At 44.2% G+C, this 25,123-nt stretch overlaps 1 protein-coding gene across 1 annotated transcript in view; it reads left to right on the top strand.

Annotated features, from left to right (window-relative positions):
* The window catches only part of Dner (delta/notch like EGF repeat containing), a 272,217-nt gene that overhangs the window by 110,232 nt on the left and 136,862 nt on the right, over positions 1-25,123 (top strand). Inside the window, exons 3-4 of the mRNA XM_051190607.1 lie at positions 1,801-1,895; positions 4,060-4,226. Coding sequence (XP_051046564.1) covers positions 1,801-1,895; positions 4,060-4,226 — 262 coding nt within the window. The remainder of the gene's footprint in view (positions 1-1,800; positions 1,896-4,059; positions 4,227-25,123) is intronic.

Raw genomic sequence — 25,123 nt, 5'->3', positions numbered from 1 at the left:
CCTCATCATCCCAACTACCCCCCCCATTTACTTTCACATCTTTCTTGTGATCGACCCAGTCAGTTTCATCATAGTTGCCTAGAAGGGGATGGATGAGAGTTTGTTCATAGAACCATGGGTGCTGTACCAGCACGTCTGTTATTAATTGTGTGTAAATCATCAGGTGGATGGGACACCATGAACCCTTTCCCCAGCCCATGATAGGATACTGATGGCCTGATCCTGGTCAGACCTTGTATGTGTAACCACAGCCACTATGAGTTCAAGTGTGCAGCATCCATGTTGTACCTGAAGGTCAGCATTCCCTTCACCCATCCTTTGGCCCTTACATTCTTTCTACCCCTTTTACTTCAGTGTTCCTGGGCCTTGTGTGTGTGTGTGTGGGGGGGGGTGAAATGGATGCTTTATATTTGGTCCAGCATCCAACAGTACTTATTCTCCGCACACTGATCCATTCGGAGTTTCTGCAGTTACTTCTGATTGTTTGTGCGAACTGGTAATACACAACAGTATAATTTAAAAATGTAGGTATGGGGGCTGGAAAGGTGGCTCAGCAGTTAAGAGCTTGCTACTCTTCCAGAGGACCTGAGTTCAGTTCCTGGCACCCCAATCAGAAGGCTAACAACTGCCTGTTACTTCAGCTCCAGGAGCCCTGGTCTCTTCAGGCACTGTACTTAAACACACACACACACACACACACACACACACACACAGAGTCTGGCTGGAGAGATGGCTCAGCAGTTAAGAGCACTTGCTGCTCTTCCAGAGGTCCTGAGTTCAGTTCCCAGCAACCACATAGTGGCTCATAACCATCTGTAATGGGATCATAGTCCTACTTCTGGTTAGCATGAAGATAATGTGTTCATCTACATAAAATACCAGAATAAATAAGTCTTTAAAAAATAACGTCTTTATAACAGTATAGACATAGGCTGGATCATAGTCCTACTTCTGGTTAGCATGAAGATAGTGTGTTCATCTACATAAAATACCAGAATAAATAAGTCTTTAAAAAATAACGTCTTTATAACAGTATAGACATAGGCTGGATGTGGCAGTATACATTTGTAATCCCTGCACTTAGGAGGTTGAGGCTGGAAGATCATAGTTTGTGACCAGCCTGGGCTATGTAGTGAGACCCTTAAAAAAAAAAAAAAACTAAAGCAAAACTAACCAAAACAAAACAAAACCCCACCAAAACCCAAAATTCTAGTTGGGGAATATAGCTCGGTGGTAGAGCACTTACCTATGTACCACCCTGGAGTCAGTTCCCAGCACTGGAAGAGTGTAGGGAAAGACAGGGGCTCCTTCCCCGTCTATAGCCCACTGTGGGTACCTCAGTACAGAGCCCTGTTCCCAGGCCCTGTGTCTTTGCAGGTGTGGAGGCTGCTTCTTCTAGGCATAAGGCTTTTGCTAGTCCATTAGCTAGTCCTGGTTAGCCAGCCCTTAGCTAGTCCATTAGCTAGTCCTGGCGCCTCTGTCCTTCTATCATTTAGTGCCTTTAGGATCAGCACAGAGCAGGAACAGTGGCTAACTGTCAGTGGAAGAGGCTGCAGTGATACCCTGCTGTTTTCACTGAAGCATCCGTTATCAGTTATCAATCCTGCCCAGCTGCAGACCTCTGTGTGCAAAGCTGCATGCCTTAAAACAAAATGGCAGTGCTTTCCTTGTGAATCTCCAAGGTTCTAGGTGTCCCCTTCAAGGTCGGGTGACAATGTCATCACTGAGCTGAGCAGCAGGGACACAGCTGTGGATTCTACCTTATATTTGCCCCTGGGTAATGGGTCTTCTTTCTTCCAGGTGGTCCCTGATGTTGCCTGTGGGAATGCCAGTTCCAATAATTCTGCAGGTGGCCGCCTTGTGTCCTTTGAAGTGCCACAGAACACCTCTGTAAAGTAAGAATAGTCTTAGATCACACCTGTTAAGATCAATGTGTGCTGGGGCGGGGTGTCTACCATGCATCTGGTATGTTGATGGCCAATCCAGTGGGAATCTTGAATGAACCCCATATAGGAACCTATGGCACTCAGTTAACAAGAGTAAGGAGGATCAGGCTTGGAGGGTTAGTGGTCAGCTGTGCAGGTGCAGTAGGACATGGGATCCGGGAAGTTGGACCTGACAGAAGAAACCCAGAAGTCTTAGGAAAGATTTTGAGCAGTCACCTCATCTCCCAGATGACTTTTGCTCTAAAAATTTTAATGGACCATTAAATTCAATTGTGTAATTTACTACAAATTTAAAAAAAAAAACTTCAAGTTTCTCTTTCAAAGCAAGCAGTGTAGGGAAAGCTTTTGGTCCTAAACTTAAGCTGTGGAGTGACAGACTGCCCGTTGCCTCCTGGGAGATGGAAGGGAGACAAAGGAAAGCAACTGTGTCTGCACAGCCATCTGATGTGTATGGGTGATTTGCATAGGCACCGGGAGGCTGGCATCTGCCCAGGGGCACAGAGCTGAAAGTCGGAAGGAGCCAGCCCCAGATTGTGCCAGACACACTGAAGAAAGAGTCTGCCCTTTTTTGCTACCATTAACTCTCACCCTTCCTACTCTAGTCCCCGCCCTCAGTTCCCCGGGGAATTTTAGGAGGCAAGAGACATGTAGCTTTGACCAGCTAGTTCTGTGCAGTGGCTATCTCCGTTGTATGCCTGTGGAAACTGACCAACTTTGCTTGCCTGGTGTTATGAAGAGTGAGCTCACAGACGAGGTCTACCAGAGGGCCCTCATTAAACTGACCCTGCACCTCCACACCTCCCCCACCAACCCAAGCAATGTGGTCATCCTGACAGAGGAAAGCCTAGAGAGGCCCTGAAGGTCTCAGAGGAATGTCCCCATAGGCAGAGATGGAGTACGAGGTTGCTCCCAGCTCTACCAGTAGGGGGAACCCCATGTTAAGGGTTTCAAAATACCTTCCATAGCTGCAAGTCTGGAGATTGGGAGCTGGCTTGTGGGAAACACATAAGTGAGTTCACTATTTTACTAAGTAGCTCACGTGTCTGCTCTTGCAGTGGCATCTTCTTCAAGCTCTTTCTTGAGTTGGTCTTGTCATATCCCCATCATAATCTTTCTCAGGAGTCCTACTTGCCCACCCATTCAGTGCTTTCCTTTTCTTCTTTCTCAAGTAATCTGATGCTCCCTGGGCCTTTCTTGGGTGGGCAGAAACCACAGCATGACCCAGGCTGAGCAAGAGGGGACTGTCACATGATCTGTGGGCACCCCACATTCATGTATGGGTGTTACTAGCCCCTGATAGGGTACTGTTACTTATTCATGGATGCAGCCACTTGCCAAGATGTTATTGAGCTCTGTGCCACAACCGGGGAGCTGGTGCTGGGGGAGGAGCTATGTGGGGACTGCTGACCTGGGTCCTCTAAAGGACAAGGAGAACAAGCAGCTGCTGGCATCGTAGGAAAGGGCCTGGAGTCCCCTAGCAGAGGTGATGCATAGGCTAGAGCCATAATTTCCATGGGGAGAAGGAGCACATGAAGCTTGGTGGCCAGGCAAAAACCTGGGAAGAGATGTCGGTAGCTTGTTGGTGCTGGAGTACTGGGTAGCAGGGATGCAGATGCTGGGACTGGAGCTGAGGGGGAGATGGCAGGAGTGCACTGGGTTTAGATGACTTACTATTTTCTGGAACTTATCCTGCAAGCCTTAGGAAGACAGAAAGGCTTGACACACTGCTTACTATGATAGCTTGGCTCGGAAGGATGGGCTGTATTGCAGTATGCATCTACGATAACTTTAAGCAGGATTTATCTTATTTTACATTTATCTGTGAAAGAATCCAACTTGCTTTTATTATTTGTCATCATTAGCAAATGATGGAGTACTGACTAGTCACTTGGTGGTAGACTTTGAACAAGTGGGGGCGGGGTGGATGTTTTCAGTAAGTGTGGTTACCTTAGTGTGCACAAGGTGGGTACCTGCTTGTACAACCACTCCTTTGTTTTCCTGACGCTTTGTGTGGATGCACAGGCTATCTGTATTTCCATCTCAGATTGCTGAATCGGTTGTGAGATGTGTTTTAGCATGATCGACTTTGCATTGATCTGATTCTCGTTTTCAGAATTCGGCAGGACCCCACCGCTTCACTGATCTTGCTGTGGAAGGTCACAGCCACAGGCTTTCAACAGTGCTCCCTCATAGATGGACGAAGCGTGACACCCCTCCAGGCTCCAGGGGGCCTTGTCCTGCTAGAGGAGATGCTGGCCTTGGGACCAAATCACTTCATTGGTGAGTTACAGAAACCTTGTCCGCCCCAAGTGTGACTCAGCCCAACCTTAGTTTGGTGTTTAGCCATGGTCTGTAGGAATTCTGCCTCGAGGAGATAGTGTAAATTCTGGACCACTACTGTATGTCCTCCATTTCAAGAATGGTTTGGTTATAGTCAGAACATCCTTCTAACACAGCATCTGTGGCGTGACTTTATGTGGGAAGAACATGGGTGCTGCTGGAATTCAGGAACTGTACTCTGAGTACTGAAGTAACAGTGTGTGTATGTCTGCTCTCCCATGCATCACTGCTAATCTGTTGAACCTATCTATCTCTGCAGTTTTTACCATCTCCAAACTACCATATTTCCAGTAAGTTGTTCTCAAACTTCTTGGCCCTACAGACCAAATGATCTGTCTTCCCCCAGCCTTTCCCAGTCACTTTCTACTCCTCCCAAGGACAGCTTTTCCCCTGGGTCACTGATCTGACCATATACTGCAAGTTGGCTCCATCTGTCACTCAGAGCATACTATCTCTGGAATTGGAATATGGGACTCATGCCTGTTAATGTCATTGACTGAAGGCACTGAGGACTTCTTAACAACTTTTTCCATTTTACAGTTTTAGTTTGGAGACACAATTTCAAGTTCAGAACTCACTCATCAGAGTCCAGTGCAGCCAAGCCTCTTGCTCCTGCTGTTAGTACCTTCTCAAGTCCAATAAACCTTCTCTGGAAGATGGGATCAGGCTACAGTTGTCTCAGGGGGAGTTGGAAAGGTTACATGATATAAAGTATATGAAATTGCATCGTTACAAATGTTGGGGATTATTTCTGGATGATCCTTTATTTTTTCTGAGAAACACTATTTTACAAAAGGAGTATAAAGTATGTGTTGAAGTTTATTCTCCAAGCCGTGAGCTTGAAGCAAGTATTATAGCAGAGATAAAGGCTTAGAGGGAAATGTGCAGCTTTATTTAGTAGTGTGCAGTGCAGTTCACTTTTGAGTCACCTTCGTCTCATGGGAACATCCCTTTTCAAGCTTTGGCAATCCAGAGATGAGGAGCAGGGCTTTCACTGGATGGAGACAAGGTCCAGAGACACTTTGAGGAATGGAAATGGCTAGAGAAAGAGGAGAGGCATTGGATTTCAGATAAAGGTTTGACTATCAAGAAGTGTTCTAGATAAACAGAACGTGGGTGCTGAAGTACTTGTCAAGATGCAAATCGGAATTTTATTCCCCAGCAAACTCCAGGGAACTGTTAGTTAATTCTGACTCTGTTGTAACAATTTGTCTAAAAAGGGAGTAGTGGGTGTATTGTGATAAATAATTTTGTATTTCTAATATTTATTTATGTGTGTGCTTGTGTGGGTGTAAGCATGACACACGCAAAGGTTGGAGGAGAGCCTGGGGAAGCAGATTCTCTCTTTCCACTCTGTGGGTCCCAGGATCAAATCAGGTTTACAAGACTCTGCAGCCAAGTGACTTTTCCCACTGAGCCATCTCATGGACCCCAAAGCTCTTTCTTTTTCACTGCGATCTTAAGTTTTCCCCTGTAGTGGATTGATTGCTCCTCAGTGACAGAGAACTATGTAGCACTTCAGAACTATGTAGCACTTCAAGAAAGCACGTGAAGCATCACCACACTTTAAAATGTCATTGATGTTATGAGACGATATGTGTTTGAAATATTAGCTGACATTTCTTGTCACTTTTTGTGTTACTACAGGTGGAAGTGTGGGTTAGTACAGAGGGACTCACTAGTGTTACTGTGGACTTATTCTTTGGAGATGGGAGAGATTCTTATGAAGTCATGTACAAATTGAGCTCATGATGCCAATGAAAAATTCATAGAAAACATTTCTCATTCAAATGCAAAAATTAACTCCACATGTTAATAACTAAGGGACCCATTCCCTTCAGATTATACTTAGGTCATCAGTACTCAACCTTCCTAATGCTTTGACCCTTTGATACAGTTCCTTAATGTTGTGGTGACCCCAATCATAAAATTATTTCATTGCTACTTCATAACTGTAATTTTGCTAATGTTATGAGTCATATAAATATACGATATGCAGGATACTTGATATGTGACTCCAAAAGGGGTCATGACCTACAGGTTGAGAACCCCTGCTTTAGGTTCTCATGAAGAGATTGTAATTTTGAGTAACATTATTTCCATACACCATTTTGTCCCTTTGGACATATGGGGCCTTATATCTTTTAACCTTATCAGTGTTTTACTTGGGCCTGGTCAACAGATAGAACACTTTTCTACTATTGGTCTCATTAGAAATATTCTTTTTAAAAGAATGCCTTTTTAAAAAAGTTTATGCATATGTGTACCTGGGTCTGTGTATGTGTGCCTCATGTGTGCTGGTACCCAAAGTGGTCAGCAGAGGGCTTCAGATCCCCTGGAGCCAGAGTTACAGGTGGTTGTGAGACATCTGACTTGTGTCCTGGGTCCTCTAGAAAAGTGGCAAGTACTCTTAACTGCTGAACCAAGTACTTTATTTTAAAATTTAGAAACAATCTTATTTTACATATCAATCCCAGTTTCCTCTTCCTCTCATCCTCCCATGCTCTCCACTGACCCCCCCATCCCATCCTCCATCCACTCCCCAGGGAGAGTGAGGCCTCCCATGGGGGATTATCAAAGTCTGTCATATCATGTGGGGAAGGGCATGCCCTCACCCCCATGTATCTAGGCTGAGAGAGTATTCCTCCATTGGGAATGTGCTTCCATAGTCCATTTGTGCACTAGGGATAAATATTGGTTCCACTGTCAGAGGCCCCGTAGATTGCCTCCTAACTGATGCCCACATTCAGAAGGCTTGAACCAAGTACTCTTAACACACATTACAGCCCTCTGTTTGTCTCTTTAAAGGTAGCAGGCAGTTCTGTCTCAGTTCTGAGTTAACACATGGCCAGCTTCCCATCTGGAATAACAACAGGGTTCAGTCTGTACACTGCCAACGTCTCTACACAGTCTTTTTATCTTAAAGGAACAAGATAGGTCTTTGGTCATCGTTGCAGAAGCTTCATGCTAATCACATGGACATGCATTTAATACACTTCCTGTTTTGTTAAGAGAAGTTGCTTATTAAAAGCCTTTCATAGGTCTGGGGAGATGGATCATTTGGTAAAGTGCTTGCCACATAAACACGTGGAACCAAGTTTGATCTCCAAAAACCACATAAAAGGCTGGTTGTATCTATGCATGCCTGTAGTCCCAGGACTATAGAGGTGGACACCCAAACATCTCTAAGGCTAGGTGACCAGCCAGTGTAGCTGAATTGACAAGCTCCAGGTTCCAAGAGAGACTGTGACTCAAAAAATAAGGTGGAGGGTGACTAAGTAAGACACCCAGTGTGTACCACTGGCTTCCATACAAAAAAACAAAAACAAAACAAAACAAACAAACAAACAAACAAAAAAACCCAACCAACCAACCAAACAAACAAAAAACACGTGAGCTGGCCTGGAATTTGCTATGTAGACCAGGTTGGCCTTGAACTCACAGAGATCTTCCCTCCAGTGCCTCCTGAGTGCTGGATAGCCTCCTTCCATCTTTTTGCATAGGTTCTGAGGTGCAACTCAGATCATCAGGCTTACATAGCAAGTGCTTTTACCCATGGGGACATCTCACCACTCCTGATAGCATTTTTTTCCCCATGTGGTATTTCAACACATGAATGTATTGTACAGTGTCTAACCAGGCTGACTGTCTCTGTCTCACCAAGCATCTATTTTGACTATCAGTGGTCAAAACCCTCCCTCCTGCTCTTCTGTTGAATTTATTGCAGTAAGCCCGATGTTCTATTACGCAGGATAATATATGCTCTTTGGTCCTAGTTCACGATTCCCACATTTAATATTGTTTTACAGTTTTCCTTCATTACCATTGTCTTATTAATATTAACCCTGTGTCATGGGAAGAGGGAAAGAGATAATGTGGATGTCTATGAAGGAGACACAGATGCTTCCTGCTGTGCCTCTTCCGTCAACCTCTTCCCTGAGTTGTCATCAAATTCTGATGCCTCTGCCCTCTGCTTAATTATCCCTTCTGTTTCCCCCAAACATGCCTTTTTCAAATATGTAATTGACTTTATGTAACATTTGGGGGTAAATAACTCAGTAACCTTTGTTTAACGCAGTCTACTCTGCAGGGAGCACCTACAATGCTCATTAGCTCTCCAGTGATCCATTGGCGTCCTGGTTTGCACTTGCACAGTCAAGTTCATTGCTCCAGTCCTAGTCCCGTGAAACACGGCAGCTTGCTGCTCTTGAACGTGGTGTTTATGTTTAATTTTGAAGTTGCTTGGTGACTTTGGAGTGATGGATTATTTAGGAATAAGAACCAAGCTAGCCTTCTCGAGGTGTGTGTGGCCTCTGTGAGGATGTGGAAGGGAATGGTTTCAGAGCTTCCTTGGGGTGAAACCACATAGGATCCCTTCCTCAGGCTTTTTCCTCTCTTGCCTTCTCCTCTCAGGCAGGGTTCTATCCTTTGGTATGGCAAAACTTGACTGTGCTCCATCAATGCCCTGCTCAGCCCCATCTAGGTAGCCATCCTCCAGCTGCTCTCTACCTTAGATGCCATAGCCATGTTCTGGACTCCATTTATACCTCCTCTCACCATGCAACACCCAAACAATAATATCATCCTCTTTGGAGTCTTTCATAAGAAGAATGACTAGCCAAAGACTTTTCTCTTGTGGGTCCTCAAAAGAAATCTCCGTGGATTCTCAAACAAACAACCAAAAAAAAAAAAAAAAAAAAACAAACAAAAAAAAAACAAAAAAACTTCCTTAACTCTTTTTAACTCTTTTATTACCATTATTGTTTATGTTTTCCTGTATGTTTATATATGTGTGTGTGTGCGTGCATGCACACGCATGCACACATGCTTGTGTTTCTGTGTATATATGTCTATGCATATGTGCATATGCAGGCAGAGGGCAGCTTCAGATTTAGTTACTCATGAACTATCCACCTTGGGTTTGGAGACATGATCTCAAAGTTTTTAGGCTAGAATGACTGGCCAACTTTGGGAAGTATACATGACCACACCTAGGATGACCTTGAACTCCTGATCCTCTACTCTCCATCTCTTATGTCCTGAGATTACAGGCATGTTTTCTACTATCACACTTGGTTAATGCAATAATGGGGATGGAGCCAAAGGCCTCACATACACTAGGCAATCGATATACCAGCTGAGCCACATCCGTAGCCCAGGGCTTCTGAATCTGTAGTTGGATTGCTGATCAGTCTTCTGGGAAGCTCACTGGTCCCAACTCTGCCAACACACTGGGTATTCTTCGCATCCAATAAGCACATCTTCCCCCCATTCTGGCCCCGCCCCTTCTTCCAGCTTTTTTATATAATGTCTCCCTTCCCTTCTGACAGCTGCACTGGCAGCTGGTATCCCACAACTGAAGAATGAATCATCTCCATCCCCTCCACTCTTTTTGGTGTGTTGGTTCTATGTATTATATGGACTGTGGCTGTCAGGATGGCCAAGGATAGTCACTTGCCTGGTAAAATTTGGTTGTACACCAGTGATTCCCTCGGCAAATGCCATTCGAAGGAAACTTCCAGCTGTAAAATGTCAGCCTTCAGAATTCTTTGTAGACTTTCAGAACCCACCTCTATGACATTTAAATGCCCTCTTTTTATTATTATTATTGCATTAAAAGAATTTTAGAGGATCAAATGCAAAAAGAAAAAGAGGGAGAGAGAAAAAAAGAAGGTTTTGATCTTCCTTATGGGAATGCTACATTTTGTCATTTAAGCTTTCTTGCTTGGGAGGTCAGGGTAGGAAAGGTTAGGAAGGTAAATTCATTAACATCTTCTTTTGTTGAAAACCTTAAGATTCAAAACTGGAAATGCAAAAAATGGCGCCTTTTCATGATCATCCATGATTGGAGCTCCAATCTTTTCAAATGCCTTAGGGGATTCTTTAAGGCACTTGAAAATGTGCAGAAGTCTGCTAGGGTAGAGTAAAGCCCTTGTGAGCCTACTAAATGTGCCATCACTTATGCATGAAGTCAACCAAGGGAGGCTCTAAGGGGCATCTGCTGTTTTTGAAAGTTTCAGGGAGTGAGCTGCAAACACTTCTGAGTCTGGCCCAGGTGGGCATCAGGTTGGGGATTTCTGGGCTCCATGCAGCAAGCATAAGGTTTTTTTTTCTTTCCTTTCTCTGCCTCATTCTCTTTTCCTCTTCCTCAGCCTTCTATTTAACAAGTAAAGATAATAGGATTTATGTATAGATTAATTTGGAAAAATTAAATACCAAAGAATTCTTTTTATATTTCGAAGATTTATTTGTTTATTTTTAGGCAGGGCCTTACTACATAGTTCTGGTTGGCTTAAGACCATGCTGGCCTTCCACTCACAGAGATCCTCCTGCCCTGCTGGGTTTAAAGATGTGCTCCACCATGACTGGCTACTGTGAGTAAATTTTATTCCAGATTTTACCTGAAGATTTTGATTTCAAAGAAGCAAGCAAGCAAATAAACAAACAAACAACATTTCCTGGGGCTCTGGCCAGCTAGCCTCCGGAAACTTTTCTTGCTTCTGTCAGTGACATTTTCAACTAGGATAATAATTTTCTAATTACCTCTTTTTAGCTGAATTTCTGGGCTATTGTAGAGAGGGATGGAGGAGGACATAGGAGGCCAGAGGGAGGAAGAGGGGGCAAGGGCCAGAACTGAGGGATGCTGAACGCAGAGTGCAAAGTATATAAATGCACTGGCCAGTGGTTTTCTTTCAGAGGAGCAGCGCGGTTTCCCATCTCTTTAACAGGATAAAAGGCTGTATTGTTTATTTATTATTATGAAAGGGTAGGTGGGAGGAAGGCAGAGGAAATGGGAATTTACTTCTGTGTAGCTCCCTCCATTGACAGCCGCTCTAGTGTTCTATGAGGTCTGCTTGTAGATTCCTTCCTGTGCATGCGCAGACTGAGGTTTAGAAATGAGACCACATTCATGTGTGCACTTTTTTTCCTGCTTTTCCCACTTCATGCCTTACTGCTGCTCCTTTATGTGAGTGGATAGAAATTTATAGCATTATTTTAATGGTTGTATGAATCAAAATATAATTTATTTAACCAATATGCTAGTGTTGAACAATTATTCAACAATATCCTTCTTCCATCTTATTCTTCCCTCCCTCGTTTTCTTTTATCCTTTTCCCTCCCTGCTTTCCCTCCCTGCTTTCCTTCTCCCTTCTCTCCTTCCCCTTCCTGCCCATCCCCCTTTTCATTTTCTCCCTCCTTCTTCCTGCTTGCATGCTCTCCTTCTCTCCCTCTCTCCTCTCCTCCCTCCCTGCTCTTTCGCTCAAATTTCAAGCATAATTATAAATGTAGCTTTGTGTCATCTCATGACATATGTGGGACTAAATTCTACAATACAGTGTTTTCTAGGTCAAAAGGGGGCTCAGTTGCAATGGCAGCTTTTGGTACAGATCATCAAATTGTCCTGTTCCCGATCACGGCCGTCAATGCATTGCAGAAATCCAGCATAGTCCACGTTCTCACACACCTCTCAGCATCTCCTCAGCAGCCTGTCTTGTGGGATCTCTTCCAGAGGGAAAGTGAACCTAACAGTTTCCAGAAAAGGAGAACTTTAAGTTGCAATATCCCCGTAGGAGAACGGTCATTGTCATGGTCAGCATTGCATTTGTGCATTGGAGTAAATGTCCCCATGGCACCATCACACCCAGTCCAGCTCCGGGGATGGGCGCTCATGGGACTGAAGTTCCCATCTTCTGCGTTTATTTCACGTTCCCTCTGCTGTCTCCCAAAGGTAGATATTTTAGTCCCTTCTGTTTTAGACCTCTTATAGGGTCAGGAAGTTTCAAGAGAATGCTGCAAAGTGTGTTCCATAAAAGACAGACATTTGGAAAACCTGTTAGGGAGGCTTTAGAGAGGAACACTGAGTTTTTCACAAAATCCTGGTTTTTGTAATTTTTTTTTTTCAAAGGTTGTGGGGATAAAACTCAGTGTAGTAAGTTCATGGACTGAAGTAGGTCGTCTCAGAAGGAGGAAACTGTCCGGCTCCGGGTAAGGGGGTTGAGTTTCCAGAGGCCTCTCTCGCATTCTCATGGCTGAGGCTGCCCCTGACATTTGAGTTTCTGGGTGCTAGGGTATTTTTGGTTTCACAGGCACACTTAACAAGCCACGCTCTCACAGCTGTCTTGTTTTAATGCTGTAATTGTGAGCCTGACCTACAAAAGTTATATTTGCTGGGTAGACAAATGGAAAAATCTCCTTAAATGAATACACTGACAAATTCTATTAGCTGATGTGGTTAATAACGGAGACTCTAGAACACTGCCCTATGAAGCACACACAGGGCCCTCAATGTCTACGCATCTCCCCATAGCCCTGCTTACCAACAAGCATCAGAGATGGGAGATGCCATTATGTATATATGTTTCTCATACTGGTTAATAATAAAGCACTGTTGGCCAATAGGAAAGGAAGATAGGAGGGACTAGGAGACAAGGAGGAAAGAGGAAGTAGTAAGGAGGAGTCAGGATGGAGAGCCTGGAGAGTACAGAACTGCTATTCCGCCACTCTCGGTAAGACCTCGCGGAAATACATAGAAATGGGTTAATAATCAAGACAAAGCTAGCTGATAAGAAACTAGCACCTGGCCAACAGCATAATATCAAATACAGAGTCTCTGTGTGTTAATTGGGGCTGGTGCGGTGGCAGGACAAGACCAGCGGTGGCGGGAGGAAAAAACCATACTCGTTACAAGAGTATGTTTCTATGCACAGGAATATGTTTCTATGCATAGGACACTGGTGCATACCGGGGAAGCAAAGACATGTAAGATGTTCATCTCTGGCTTGAGAGGTTTCAACTTCAGGCCCATGGTTATTCTTATTAAAATAAGTCACATAAATCTTGTGGTGCCATTGTAATATGCTGTGCGTGGGACCTTGACAGATCCGGTGGCAGGAGAGGACAAACACGCCATTGGGCAGAACTTACATGGGAAGGAAGTTTTTATTGGGGGAAGGGAAGGAAGAATGGGGGAAGGGAAAGAGAGAGAGGGGAGAGAAAAGAGAGAAAGAGAGAGACAGAGAGAAAGAGAGAGAAAGAGACACACAGAGATCTGCCTACCTCTTCAGAGAAATGGTAGTGATGTGTGCCAGGTCCCCAAGGGGTGGGATCCAGTTTGCCTGGATGATAACAGCCATTGCCCAGCCTTGCTCATGAAGTTTCAATCAAGGAAGTGCAGTACAGTAGCCAAACAGTGAATTAAAACACTTAGACTTTTGCTTTCCCGAGAGATTGTGGAGGAGGGAGGAAGTACATACCAGTTATGCATTGACCTTGACATCACATTGACCTTGTTTTCTTGAGGGTCTCCACGTGCTTGGCACACCTGCTTTCTGAAATCGTCTTTCTAAACTCCAGGGCCCCACCCCCACCCCCAGCCCTAGCCAAGTACCTAGTCTTGGTGGCTTTCCCGGTCCTCTCTCATCTTCCTCGTTTGTGTGTCAGCGCATGCTAACGGTGTCTGGTAGCATTTGGTTCTCTCCGTCCTGACCATTGTCCAAATTCCCCACTGCAAAGGGCTTGACCAGGAACTGACAACACAGGCAAGAGTTCTTCCTGCCTACAACTGACACAACGGGGCAGCTAGACAGGTTTGCACAGCGAGCAAGCTGTCTTGGTAAAATGACAATGCTTTTGCCATGATGTTGCCCATAGAGCGGTAGATGAAAAGGCAAAAAATGTTTATTAAATATTAGAGAATCATACAATCAATTTAAGGGCTGCATGCATTTAGGATGGGGGAATATACGTTAGTTACTGTCTTTGTCATTGTGACAAGATACCGCCACTTCAGGGACAAAGTGCTTATAGTGGTCCAGCATGATAGGAAAGGCATGGTAGCAAGACCAACTTCGGGGGCCCTAAGGGTGTTTGCTCATCTCTGTGGATCGTGAAACAGTCAGAGAAGAAAGCTGGGGCTCTTCAGGCTTTTCCCTTCAATTTCCCTTTTCTCTTTCATTCAAGTCCTCTACCCATGGAGAGTGCGTCCTACTCACTTAGGATGAGTCCTCTCTCATCAGTTAATCCCCTCTTGAGACACCCACGCACACACATCCAGATGTGTGTTTCCATAGTGATGCCAAATCCGATCAAGTTGACAGAGGAGAAGAACTATCACAGTGGTCAGTTGCCAAGGGGAAAGACCCGAGGTATATATACCTTGAGCTCGGCCTTGAAGAAAAACAGAAAGGCAGTGAGTGACACACTGTGGGGGGTGGGGGTGTGTGGGGGGTGTGGGTGGGTGGAGGGTGCACATGGTGTTTGCTAACAGCAGAGTGAGCTGTCCGTGCTGGTGGATTTCAACAAGAAAGTTGGCGTGGGATGAGAAATGTGGGTGGAACTGGAAAGGGGTCATTCTTGTGTTAAGGGCTTATTTTTATCTCACAGGCAGAAGTAGGTGGTGACAATGGCACTGTATGTGTGGTGAGTATCCTGGAGTGGCTTTTGGTGGCAAAAAAAAAAAAAAAAAAAAAAAAAAAAAGTGAGAATCAGGTGAGAGGGTCAGCAAGTGTCAGGGATATTCTCACATCAGGCTGTGTGTGTGTGCCGCATGCAGGCATGCAAGTGAGCACACACACTCTGTGTGTGTGTGTGTGTGTGTGTGTGTGTGTGTGTGTGTGTGTGTATTCTAACCAGCTGGAATATATCAACTCAAATAGAGATAAAGGCTCTGTTTGTGTTCAGTTTAGATGTGGTATTGATGTCCTGCATCCTGTTGAAAAGTCAGGACCCCAGCCGCAGAGGAGCTGTGTCTTGGCAGCCCCCTGTGGCGGTTGGAGATAGAGCCTCTGGGAAAGAAGGAACATGCAGGGAAGGGTGTATGAGGGGAAGGAGGAGGCTCAAAGCCATGTGGTTGTGTGGTTATGCCCAGAATGGGACTAGGAAGCCAGGCAGAGAGGAGTAAGGACTAGCAGGGAGACAAAGAGAAGGGTGTGAGGGCTTGGGAGGGACAAGCTTGAGTCATCTCAGGTCGAGATCAGACTTGTGTGGCCATGATTCCTGAGTGTGGCTTCTCGTAGCTGTCAGCTTTATTCTTCTGGCCATCCAAGCCCAGACCTTGACTTCCTCCTTCCCTTTTCGTCCCCTTCCTAATGTAGTCATCAGGAAGTGTTTGGTCTCAAGCTCCATCAAACTCCACAGATCCCCTCTGTCCTCACTGTGCGGCTACCCAGCACCCAGACTGCCCAACACCCCCCTTCCTGGCTTACTTGTGTCCACCTCTGCCCCCTCCAACATCTGAGCCATATCAGGGAGGGCCGTTTGCACAGTCCCTTTCTGCTCACTGTTCTTCACCGGCTGGCTGGCTCCTGTGTCTCTCAGAGTAGAAAGTGAGGCCTAGCAGCCAATGGGGAAAGCCCAGTGTGTCAGCCCTGTTCCTCTCTGGGATAACTGTGCAGGAATCCTCCCATCTATAGGCTCCTCTCTGCTGGATTCCATTGATGCCTACTTGTCAGGACCTTAGTGTGACTGCCTTCCCTGACAGGAACCATTTCCCTTCTCTTCCTTTGTACCCTAGTGCTCTCTGAACCTCACCCTCCTTTCCTTGGGGACAATCATTTCCTTATGGACAGCAGTCTTTCTACATCAATGTTTGTTACTCCTGTTAGAATGTAAGTGCCTTGAAGGAAGGGAGTGGTGTATGCTTTGTTTACTGTTATATCATAAACACTTGGCATAGGCCATATTTGGTAAGTATGGGATTCCTGGTAAGCAAGCAGAGGCATATTTTATAATTATGGAATCTCAGCTCAAACTTGCCTTTGAGAAACGATTAAAAAACAAAATAAAACAAACAAACAAATAAACAAAACCCTCCACCCCATTGTGCACACAGCCCACAAAAAGTTTCCCAAACCCAGGACCAAAGGTGATATGTGAGTCTCATAGAACTTTATGTTCAGGGGCAGATCTGGCTTTAGTAAGTGTCACCTTCAACTTTAATCAAATAATTTCCTACAAGAAAATGGCACGTGCCTATAATACCAGCTTTCAGGAGGCAGAATCAGGAGAAACATTGCACGTCTGTGGCCTGCTGAGTGTTAGGCCACCTAAGGCTACACTACAAGACCCTGTCTCAAAAGAAAAATGACAGTCTCTCTGATGCATTTGTCCTTGGCCTGCTTTTAGATCTTCTGTTGATACATAGGTGCAATGCATCTAACCATTCATCTATCCACCCACCCATTATCCATCTATCCATCTTCTCACCCATTATTCACCCATCCATCTATCCATCCATCCATACATACATATACACACATGTATCTACGTACCCATCTGTACTTAGATGTCTGCCCATATGAAGACCTGCATGTACCAAGGGAAACAGGTATGCACATATTTAGCTTAAAAGACTTCTTTGGCAGATAATTATAAAATAGGATAGCTCATAGCATGCCTAAGCCACAGTGGCTCCTGAGAGAGGGCAATTACTTTGAAAGAAGCAGAGCTTTTAGAATTGGAAATGACACTAATGCTTTGGTGTGTGTGGTATAAATAGCTAATATTCATAATGGCAAAACAACCAGCAAATCTGTTTTCTGTTAATGAGATAGTTGTACTTTGCAAAACATTTCATTTGGACTGTTAATGCGGGACTCTCTTGTACAAATAAGCCTGGTTCTGAAGCTTGCATTCCACATCAGGAGCTGGGTTTCTGCCTTTGGTGGCCAGCAGGCAGCTTACTAAGGTAGGGCCAAAATTAGGATTGGAAATAGAATCCAGAAAGAAACGAGAGTCACCCAATGTTTCCTGTGGTGTTTTCTTTGTTTAGAATACAAACCACAGTTCGCATTGCCTTGCTTTGTTTTGGACCTCCACTTTACACACCGTGCATGACTCCTGTGAGATATCCCAACACAGAAGGCAGGCTGTTCAAACAATGCTGAGCAGGGAATTGGGGCTGTGAAGGTTGTAAAAGAGAGCATAGAATTTCTAATGTGCTACGTTGATGGTAACAGAAAGGAGCCATAATCAGATAGCCACCTCAAGGCTTTGAAAATACCAAGCATGCACAAAATCTGCTCTGGACAGAGGGGAGAAACCCTTTGTAAATGACAGTCACATTGAAGTAAAGGATTGAACTTGGAGAACTAAGTGGGAAGAACTCATGTTTCCTCTGTCACCTTCCACCAGGACTGGCATGGCATTTGTGATTTGCAGCAGGCCCAGTACACAATGAAGTTTTCTCCCCAGGCTGGTCTGGGGTTCTGGGTTCAGGAGGCTCCTGGATGAGGATGGAGCTTGCTTCTCTGTGGACAGAACAGTTACTGGTTGCCACCTCCCTTGGAGCTGGGAGCTGGGAGCTGGATTATCACACCATTCCTGCTTTTCTTCTCCAGATTACTGTGCCCTCCTACCACTCTGTTCTGTCATATCCTCAGGTTTGCTGTGTTAGCTATTTTTTTTTCTGGATATGGGGGCAAAACACTTTATAGGCAGCCACTTAAGAGAGGAAGACTAACAGTTTGAGGGTACAGTTGTTCATGGCAGGAAAGGCATGGCAGGAGCAGCCTGGGCTGTAGTGGTAGAAATATAGGCTGCTTGCTCAGACCTTTCTAGACTGGTAAGCAAGGTGTGGCTATAACCCCTGAGACCTAGCCCCAATGACCCATTTCCTCCCTTGCAGCTCCACCTTCTCAGGGTTGAACAACTTTGTATTAGTTTTCTGTCACAATGATAAATGACCATGGCCAAGGCATCTTATGGAAGAAAGCATTTATTTTGGTTTATGGTTCCAGAGAGTTAGAGTTGCCAATGGTGGGGACAACATGACCACAGGGGCCAGATCTGGCTGCAGGGGCAGGAATGTGAGAGCTGCAATCTTAAACCATAAGCCTGAATCAGGTATCGTTACTTGGAAGTGAAGAGGTTGCTTTTTTAACCTCCAAGCTCTCCCCTAGTGATGTACTTTCTCGCTACCTAAACATCTCCAAATAGTGCCACTAACTGGGGACCAAGTGTTCAAAGCCTGAAACTATGGGAGACATTTCACATTCAAACTCCTGTGAACGTCTCTAAAGAGCTTCTCAAACTGGGGACCAAGCATTTAAAGGAGAATGAGGAGAGACATTCCACACTGAAACCATAATACTCAGGATTCTATGTTTACGTATTGTATATCAGTCTTTCCCCCAAAACTTTTTGAGTGTCTGCTTTGAGTTAGACTCCTGCTTGCTTCTGGCAACACCATTGTGAACATTCAGTGAACTTCACACTCATGGATGTTGTTTTAGTGAGGCAACAGCTATCAGAGAAATAATAATCCAATCAAACCGACAATTGTAACTGTGACCATCATGCTGTTCCATGGATATATAGCCTATAAAAACAGAACAAAACAAAACAGGCATAATCTGGATGTGAGGATCCTATCTTTCAAGATAGGAGATAACACAGTTGATATGTTACCTAAGCAATGGGGACACTCTTCCAGGCAGAACATGGGAGATACATGTGCAAATGCCCTAGGCTGGAAAGAACATAAAATAGCAGAGAAAGAACAAGGTATAAGGTTGGAGCTCAGAGAAGAGACAGGAAAGTAGTAGAGATATGGTAGACATCAGATGTGTTTTGTGGTAGAGGATGTTAAGTTCCTTATGGCAGTAAGAACTACTATAGGCAAGGAGTTGGAAAACACATTCATCTGGATCTAGAATCCCCACTGAACTATGATGGGGGATGTCCTTCTGTATATTAGTTTCTCTTATTGGCTGATGAAAAAAATGCCGATTGGTCAGTAACCAGGCAGGGAGTATAGGTGGGACTACCAGGCCAGGAGAAGATATCCCCCATCAGAAGTGTAGGCATTTAACTCTGCAGGAGAAGACATCCCCCATCAGAAGTGTACGCATTTAACTCTGCAGAGAAGATATCCCCCATCAGAAGTGTACGCATTTAACTCTGCAGAGAAGACATCCCCCATCAGAAGTGTACGCATTTAACTCTGCAGAGAAGACATCCCCCATCAGAAGTGTACGCAGGACATCCCCATAGGTGTCGCTTTAACTCTGCAGAGAAGACATCCCCCATCAGAAGTGTACGCATTTAACTCTGCAGAGAAGATATCCCCCATCAGAAGTGTACGCATTTAACTCTGCAGAGAAGACATCCCCCATCAGAAGTGTACGCATTTAACTCTGCAGAGAAGACATCCCCCATCAGAAGTGTACGCATTTAACTCTGCAGAGAAGACATCCCCCATCAGAAGTGTACGCATTTAACTCTGCAGAGAAGACATCCCCCATCAGAAGTGTACGCATTTAACTCTGCAGGAGAAGACATCCCCCATCAGAAGTGTACGCATTTAACTCTGCAGAGAAGATATCCCCCATCAGAAGTGTACGCATTTAACTCTGCAGAGAAGACATCCCCCACCAGAAGTGTACGCATTTAACTCTGCAGAGAAGACATCCCCCATCAGAAGTGTACGCATTTAACTCTGCAGAGAAGACATCCCCCATCAGAAGTGTACGCATTTAACTCTGCAGAGAAGATATCCCCCATCAGAAGTGTACGCATTGAACTCTGCAGAGAAGACATCCCCCATCAGAAGTGTACGCATTTAACTCTGCAGAGAAGACATCCCCCATCAGAAGTGTACGCATTTAACTCTGCAGAGAAGATATCCCCCATCAGAAGTGTACGCATTTAACTCTGCAGAGAAGACATCCCCCATCAGAAGTGTACGCATTTAACTCTGCAGAGAAGATATCCCCCATCAGAAGTGTACGCATTTAACTCTGCAGAGAAGACATCCCCCATCAGAAGAAGTGTACGCATTTAACTCTGCAGAGAAGAAACCGCTGCCAAATGGAGTGTCATCTTCAGGCATGTGATGCTAACCTGTCTGTTGGAGCCTAAGTTACAGTTTACTGACTGGATTCTGTAAGCAGCACTGGCCCTTTATAAGCCAGATAGAAGAGGGCCTGGGTAGTGGTATGATGGTTAACTGTCAACTTGACACAACCTAGAACAATGGGAGATTGTTGATGTTGGTTGGCCTGTGGCTATGTCTGCAGGGGATTGTCTTACTTGATGTGGGAAAACCCAGCCCACTGTGGATGGCACCATTCCCTAGGCAAGGGGGTCCTGAAATGTGTAATAGTAGAGAAACAGGGTTGGTTAAAAGCTAGCAAGCAGCACATATGCATTCATTTGTCTCTGCTTTTCACTGTGGGTGTGATTTGACTAGCCATCTGAAGTTCTTTCCTTGACTTTCTTACAGCTGTGGACTGTAATTTAGAGGCATAGCCTGAAAACAAAAACAAAAACCTTTCTCCCCCAAGTCACTCTTTGAGAGTATATTATCACAGCAACGAGATGGAAATAGGACAGGCAGAGAGCCCTTTCTAGAGCCCTAGCAAGTGGAGCAGATAGGGAAGGCAGCCTGGAGCCTTTTCCAGCATGCGGTGGATAGTGGGGCAGTCTTCCTGCTGAGAAATAACACTGATGTGAACCAAAAGTAACCTATTGAATCAGCCTTGCCCTCCTGATCTTCCCATTGTTTTCTTCTCTCAAATTATGGTGCACAGTGAGTGCTTCGGTGGGTTACATCAGCTAGTTCTATTTTTAGCATAATAAATTCATGCATTAAAAAAAACTAAGTTAAGCAGAACCCAGTCATCCACAGCATCGCAGCTAGACATCTCACCAAATACTCTTTCCTATGACTTAAAGTTACCGGACAGCCTGATGGGCGACCTCTTCAACTTTGAATTTTGAGTTGAAGTAGAGCAGAGAGCCATGACTAGAACTAAGGCAACTGAAAGATCATGTTCAGGATGCTTCTAAGGGCCAGGAAATCAAACATGTCAATCAACAGCCTTTTGAGGAAGCTCATCTCAGAACCCAATTCCCTAACCACGCTTGTAAAGTCACCTTCAGCCCAATTAAGTGTGTATTTATCATCTCCCTCCCATCTGCAGAGAGATGTGATTAATTATTTTGGCATCCACTGTAATGCCATTAATGGAGAACCATTCATTAACTGGACATGCTGGCTGTTGTGTATGAGTGCTACAGTGATTTAACAAGTGACTTACTAGGATTTGATGAGTCCAAATTGCATGAATGGAAGATTAAACGATATATAATTCTGACTGATTATAAGAGAGTGATCAAACCGACATTGAAAAATAGATTACATACACGGAGAATTTCAATTGTACATTCTGTGTAAGCCAACAGAATTTCAAAGGAAAATACAAATCAATTTCCATGTTCTCCTAATGAGTTCTTAGGACTGGTATTTTAAAAAAGATTCTCAATTCTGACATGTTTTTCATGTACAATCAGAAAAGGAGATCATTCACATGCTTAAATGGGAATTATTTAATGCCAGAAACAGGGGCATGGTTAGGCTTGACAAGCTTCATTGTAAATTTTGCTTCAAATACAGATTTTATGATTTGAGTATTTTTATAACATTATGTCTTTTGTACTGTACTAGTTTGTCATTCTTACATAAGTTGCTTATTGTCCTTTATAATAATGTCTTTTTAATCTTTGGTTATCTTATGAGTTGTAGCTATCAATGCTTATTCATATAAACACTTAACAGGAATTGTTTCACCCAACTCTATGTTAGTGAACCAGTGAGTTTATTACTTACAGGGGCACGGCTGATGACTCAAAGGCAGCTGCTTCATTAAAAGTTCACTCCCAGAATGACTGATGACTTCTGAAGGCTTTCCCCCTGGAAGACTCTTCATTTTTATAGTCTTGTAGAGAGGTTGGCCAGTCAGAGAATCCCCCCCCCCCGCTATTCTGTTCTGCTTATATAACCATGGACAATGGCTTTTGAGACTCCTAAGTTTCAGGAAATTACTGGGACTTGTGAATTGTTTACTTTCTGGGTCTTGATTAGTCTCTCTCATATTTTTGGTTGTGAGCCTAGCCTTTAATGGCTGAGCCATTTCTCCAGCCCAGATTAGCCTCTCTTTAGGATGGACCATTTTAATTTGAAAAAAAAAAAAGTTAGGAGTATAAATTATACTTTGATTTGAACATTAGTTTTAGCCGGGTGACAGTGCCTCACACCTTTAATCCCAATAATTGAGAGGTAGAGGCAAGTAGATCTCTGTGATTTCAAAGCCAGCTAGTCTGCAGGGCTAGTTCCAGGACAGCCAAGCCTACACTCAGAAACTCTATCTTGAAAAACAACAACAAAAACAAGACAAAACCCACATATTTTAAAATTCTAGAAAGAATTTTAAAGAGTAGAAATAAATTTTAAAATTTAATTTCTAAGCTTTGACTTGAAGGAATAAGTTAAGGGAATATCTCAGTGGCTTTCTTACTTGTATCCTGGCACTGCTGTTTTTAAAGAGAACATACTTCTCTGGAGTCTTCTCCTCAGGACTTGAACTAGCTTATATTCAGGCTCTACTCTCAGGATCTTTAACTTCATAAGTCAAAACCTGATTCCCTGTTATGGCATCAGGAGGCATGGGATTTGGGAAGTGATTAGATTGTGAGGATATAGTGATCCTAAAAGCAATTAGTGCTCATGCAAAGGAGTACTTGTCACCAGGCAAGTACCTCTTCTTGCATGTGAGGACACAGTGAGAAGATGGCCACTGATGAATCAAGACGTGGCTTTCGCAACACACCAGGTCAGCTGGTGCCTTGACCTTCCCAGAGAGATCCATTTCTCTTGTTTCAAAGTTAACAGCGAGCTGTAGTTTTTCCAGAAGCCCAAATACTAAGGCCTCCTTTTACACAGATATTGTTTGTTCATATTGCTGTTGATGATGGTGGTGATGTGATGGGGCTGGTGATGATGGAGGTAATAAGGATGGTGATGGATGACAATGATAATTTATAAAATTTTTGTCTGTTCGGCACCAGAATCTTTTCATATTATGAACCCTGTCAAAACCATCTAGGAAATGGTTGTTATTTCTATTCCAAGAAGGCGAGCCACTCTGATAATCACTCTGCTTTGTATATAACAAAGAAGAGGTGGAGAGGGGGTGATGGAGTTAGTATCTTGTTCATATGAGGAGGTAACCAAGTGATGATTTCCTCTAGACCAGATGGCTAATGTGGTAGAACAGGAAAAGAGAGATTATTTCAATTCAGAGAAATTGCTACCCAACACTAGCCTCGGGAAAAGGAGAGTTATGACACAGATACTTTTCTGAAAAGAAATTGAGCAAAAATGTAGCTTTTCCAGTTAACCCCTGAGTCACCGTTGCACTCTAATTTAGGGAAGACACTCAATCTATACCTTTTTGTTAACCCTTAAAGTTGATTCTTGGACATTGCATTGTCAAGAGTTCTGTGTAGTTTGGAGAGTTGCCTGAGTAGGTAGGTGGTGGTAACGTTTCTCTATATGACAGCAGTGTACGTTGAGAATAAAATTATGTTCAGGTGATAGCAAGTTGATTGTACTTTTTTCCTAGAATGTCTTCACATTATCCAATTTTTTCCTGTTAAAGCAAAATAATAATATGTAATTCCTACTGTCATTTGGCTAGGTGTAATCCATTTGGTGATTTAGAACAAGAAAGTTCAACATGATGACTGCTCTTAACATACCATTGTGTCCTCTAATTCAGGAAGGATATTTTGATATATCAAGGGTTCTCAATCTGTGGACTGTGACTCCTTTGGGGGTCGAACAACCCTTTCACACGGATTGCAAAGTAGATATTCATATTATAGTTCACAATGGTAACAAAATTGCCATTATGAAGTAGCAACAAAAATAATTTTATGGTTGGGGGGTCACCACAACATGTGTAACTGTATTAAATGGTCACAGAATTAGGAAGGTTGGGAATCACTGGGCTAGATCTTACTCAGGAACCCACAGAAAATGACATATTCTGTATGGGCAAACTGCCCCCCAAAGCAACTTCCTCCTCTAAGAGTCAACACTCACAGTGTGACTGGGGTGCAGCAGTTTGTAGAGCACTTGCCCAGCATGCACAGAGCCCTGGGGTGGTTCCCTAACACCCAATAAAATGGATGTGGTGGTGTGTGTGCCTGTAATCCCAGCACACTGAAGGTGAAGGCACCAGGAATTGGAAGTTCAAAGTCATCCTTGACTGCCTAGTGGAGGCCAACTTTTGTCTCAAACACAAAATAAACCACAACAAAATATTACATGCAGGTGTGGCAATTGCCAACCTTTTAGGTAGAAACTGAATAACATCTTTTTTGTGAAGCTAACAGGATTGCAACGAGTCCCTGAGTACTTATGTGGTCACCAGGTTCTTCACAGGCTGCAGCACAACTGCATTAGCATACGGTGGGGTTGGAGAGTGGTGGTGGTGGGGACATAGGGAGGGTGAGGCCTTCTGTGAGGAGTCTTCCAAGTCTGTCACATCATTTGGAGCAGGGCCTAGGCCCTCCCCCATGTGTCTAGGCTGAGGGAGTACTCCTCTATGTGGAATGGGCTCCCAAAGTCCATTTGTACAGTAGGGATAAATACTGATTCACTAGCAGAGGCCCCATAGACTGCCCAGTCCTCTTAACTGACACCCACGTTCAGGGGGTCTAGGTCTGTCCTATGCTGGTTTCCCATGAGCTGGGGTGGGGGCCATTTTTGAAAGAGCTGTCCAGTACTTCCTCCCAGTTTACCTCCTGCTCTGGATTTCATCCAGAAAACAGGTCTGAAGAGCCGCTGGGTTCCTGTGGTCAAGGAGTGTTAGGTAGCCTTTTTTTTAGTTCACAACTTGGTCTGGCTTGGAGCTCATGCCTGGAATGAAGCTTTTTGCTCCTGGCCAGATTTCTTCCAGTTTGTTACCTGGTCTCTAAGTGTTGAGTAACAGATGCAGGTAGAATTCTTCCCCGTGCCTAATGGAACAATGCGTGACCATTGTGTGTAGGGA

The sequence above is a fragment of the Phodopus roborovskii genome, unplaced genomic scaffold (genome assembly GCF_943737965.1).
Source record: "Phodopus roborovskii unplaced genomic scaffold, PHOROB, whole genome shotgun sequence".
Classification (NCBI taxonomy): Eukaryota; Metazoa; Chordata; class Mammalia; order Rodentia; family Cricetidae; genus Phodopus; species Phodopus roborovskii.
This window is presented reverse-complemented; position numbering and strand designations above follow the sequence as displayed.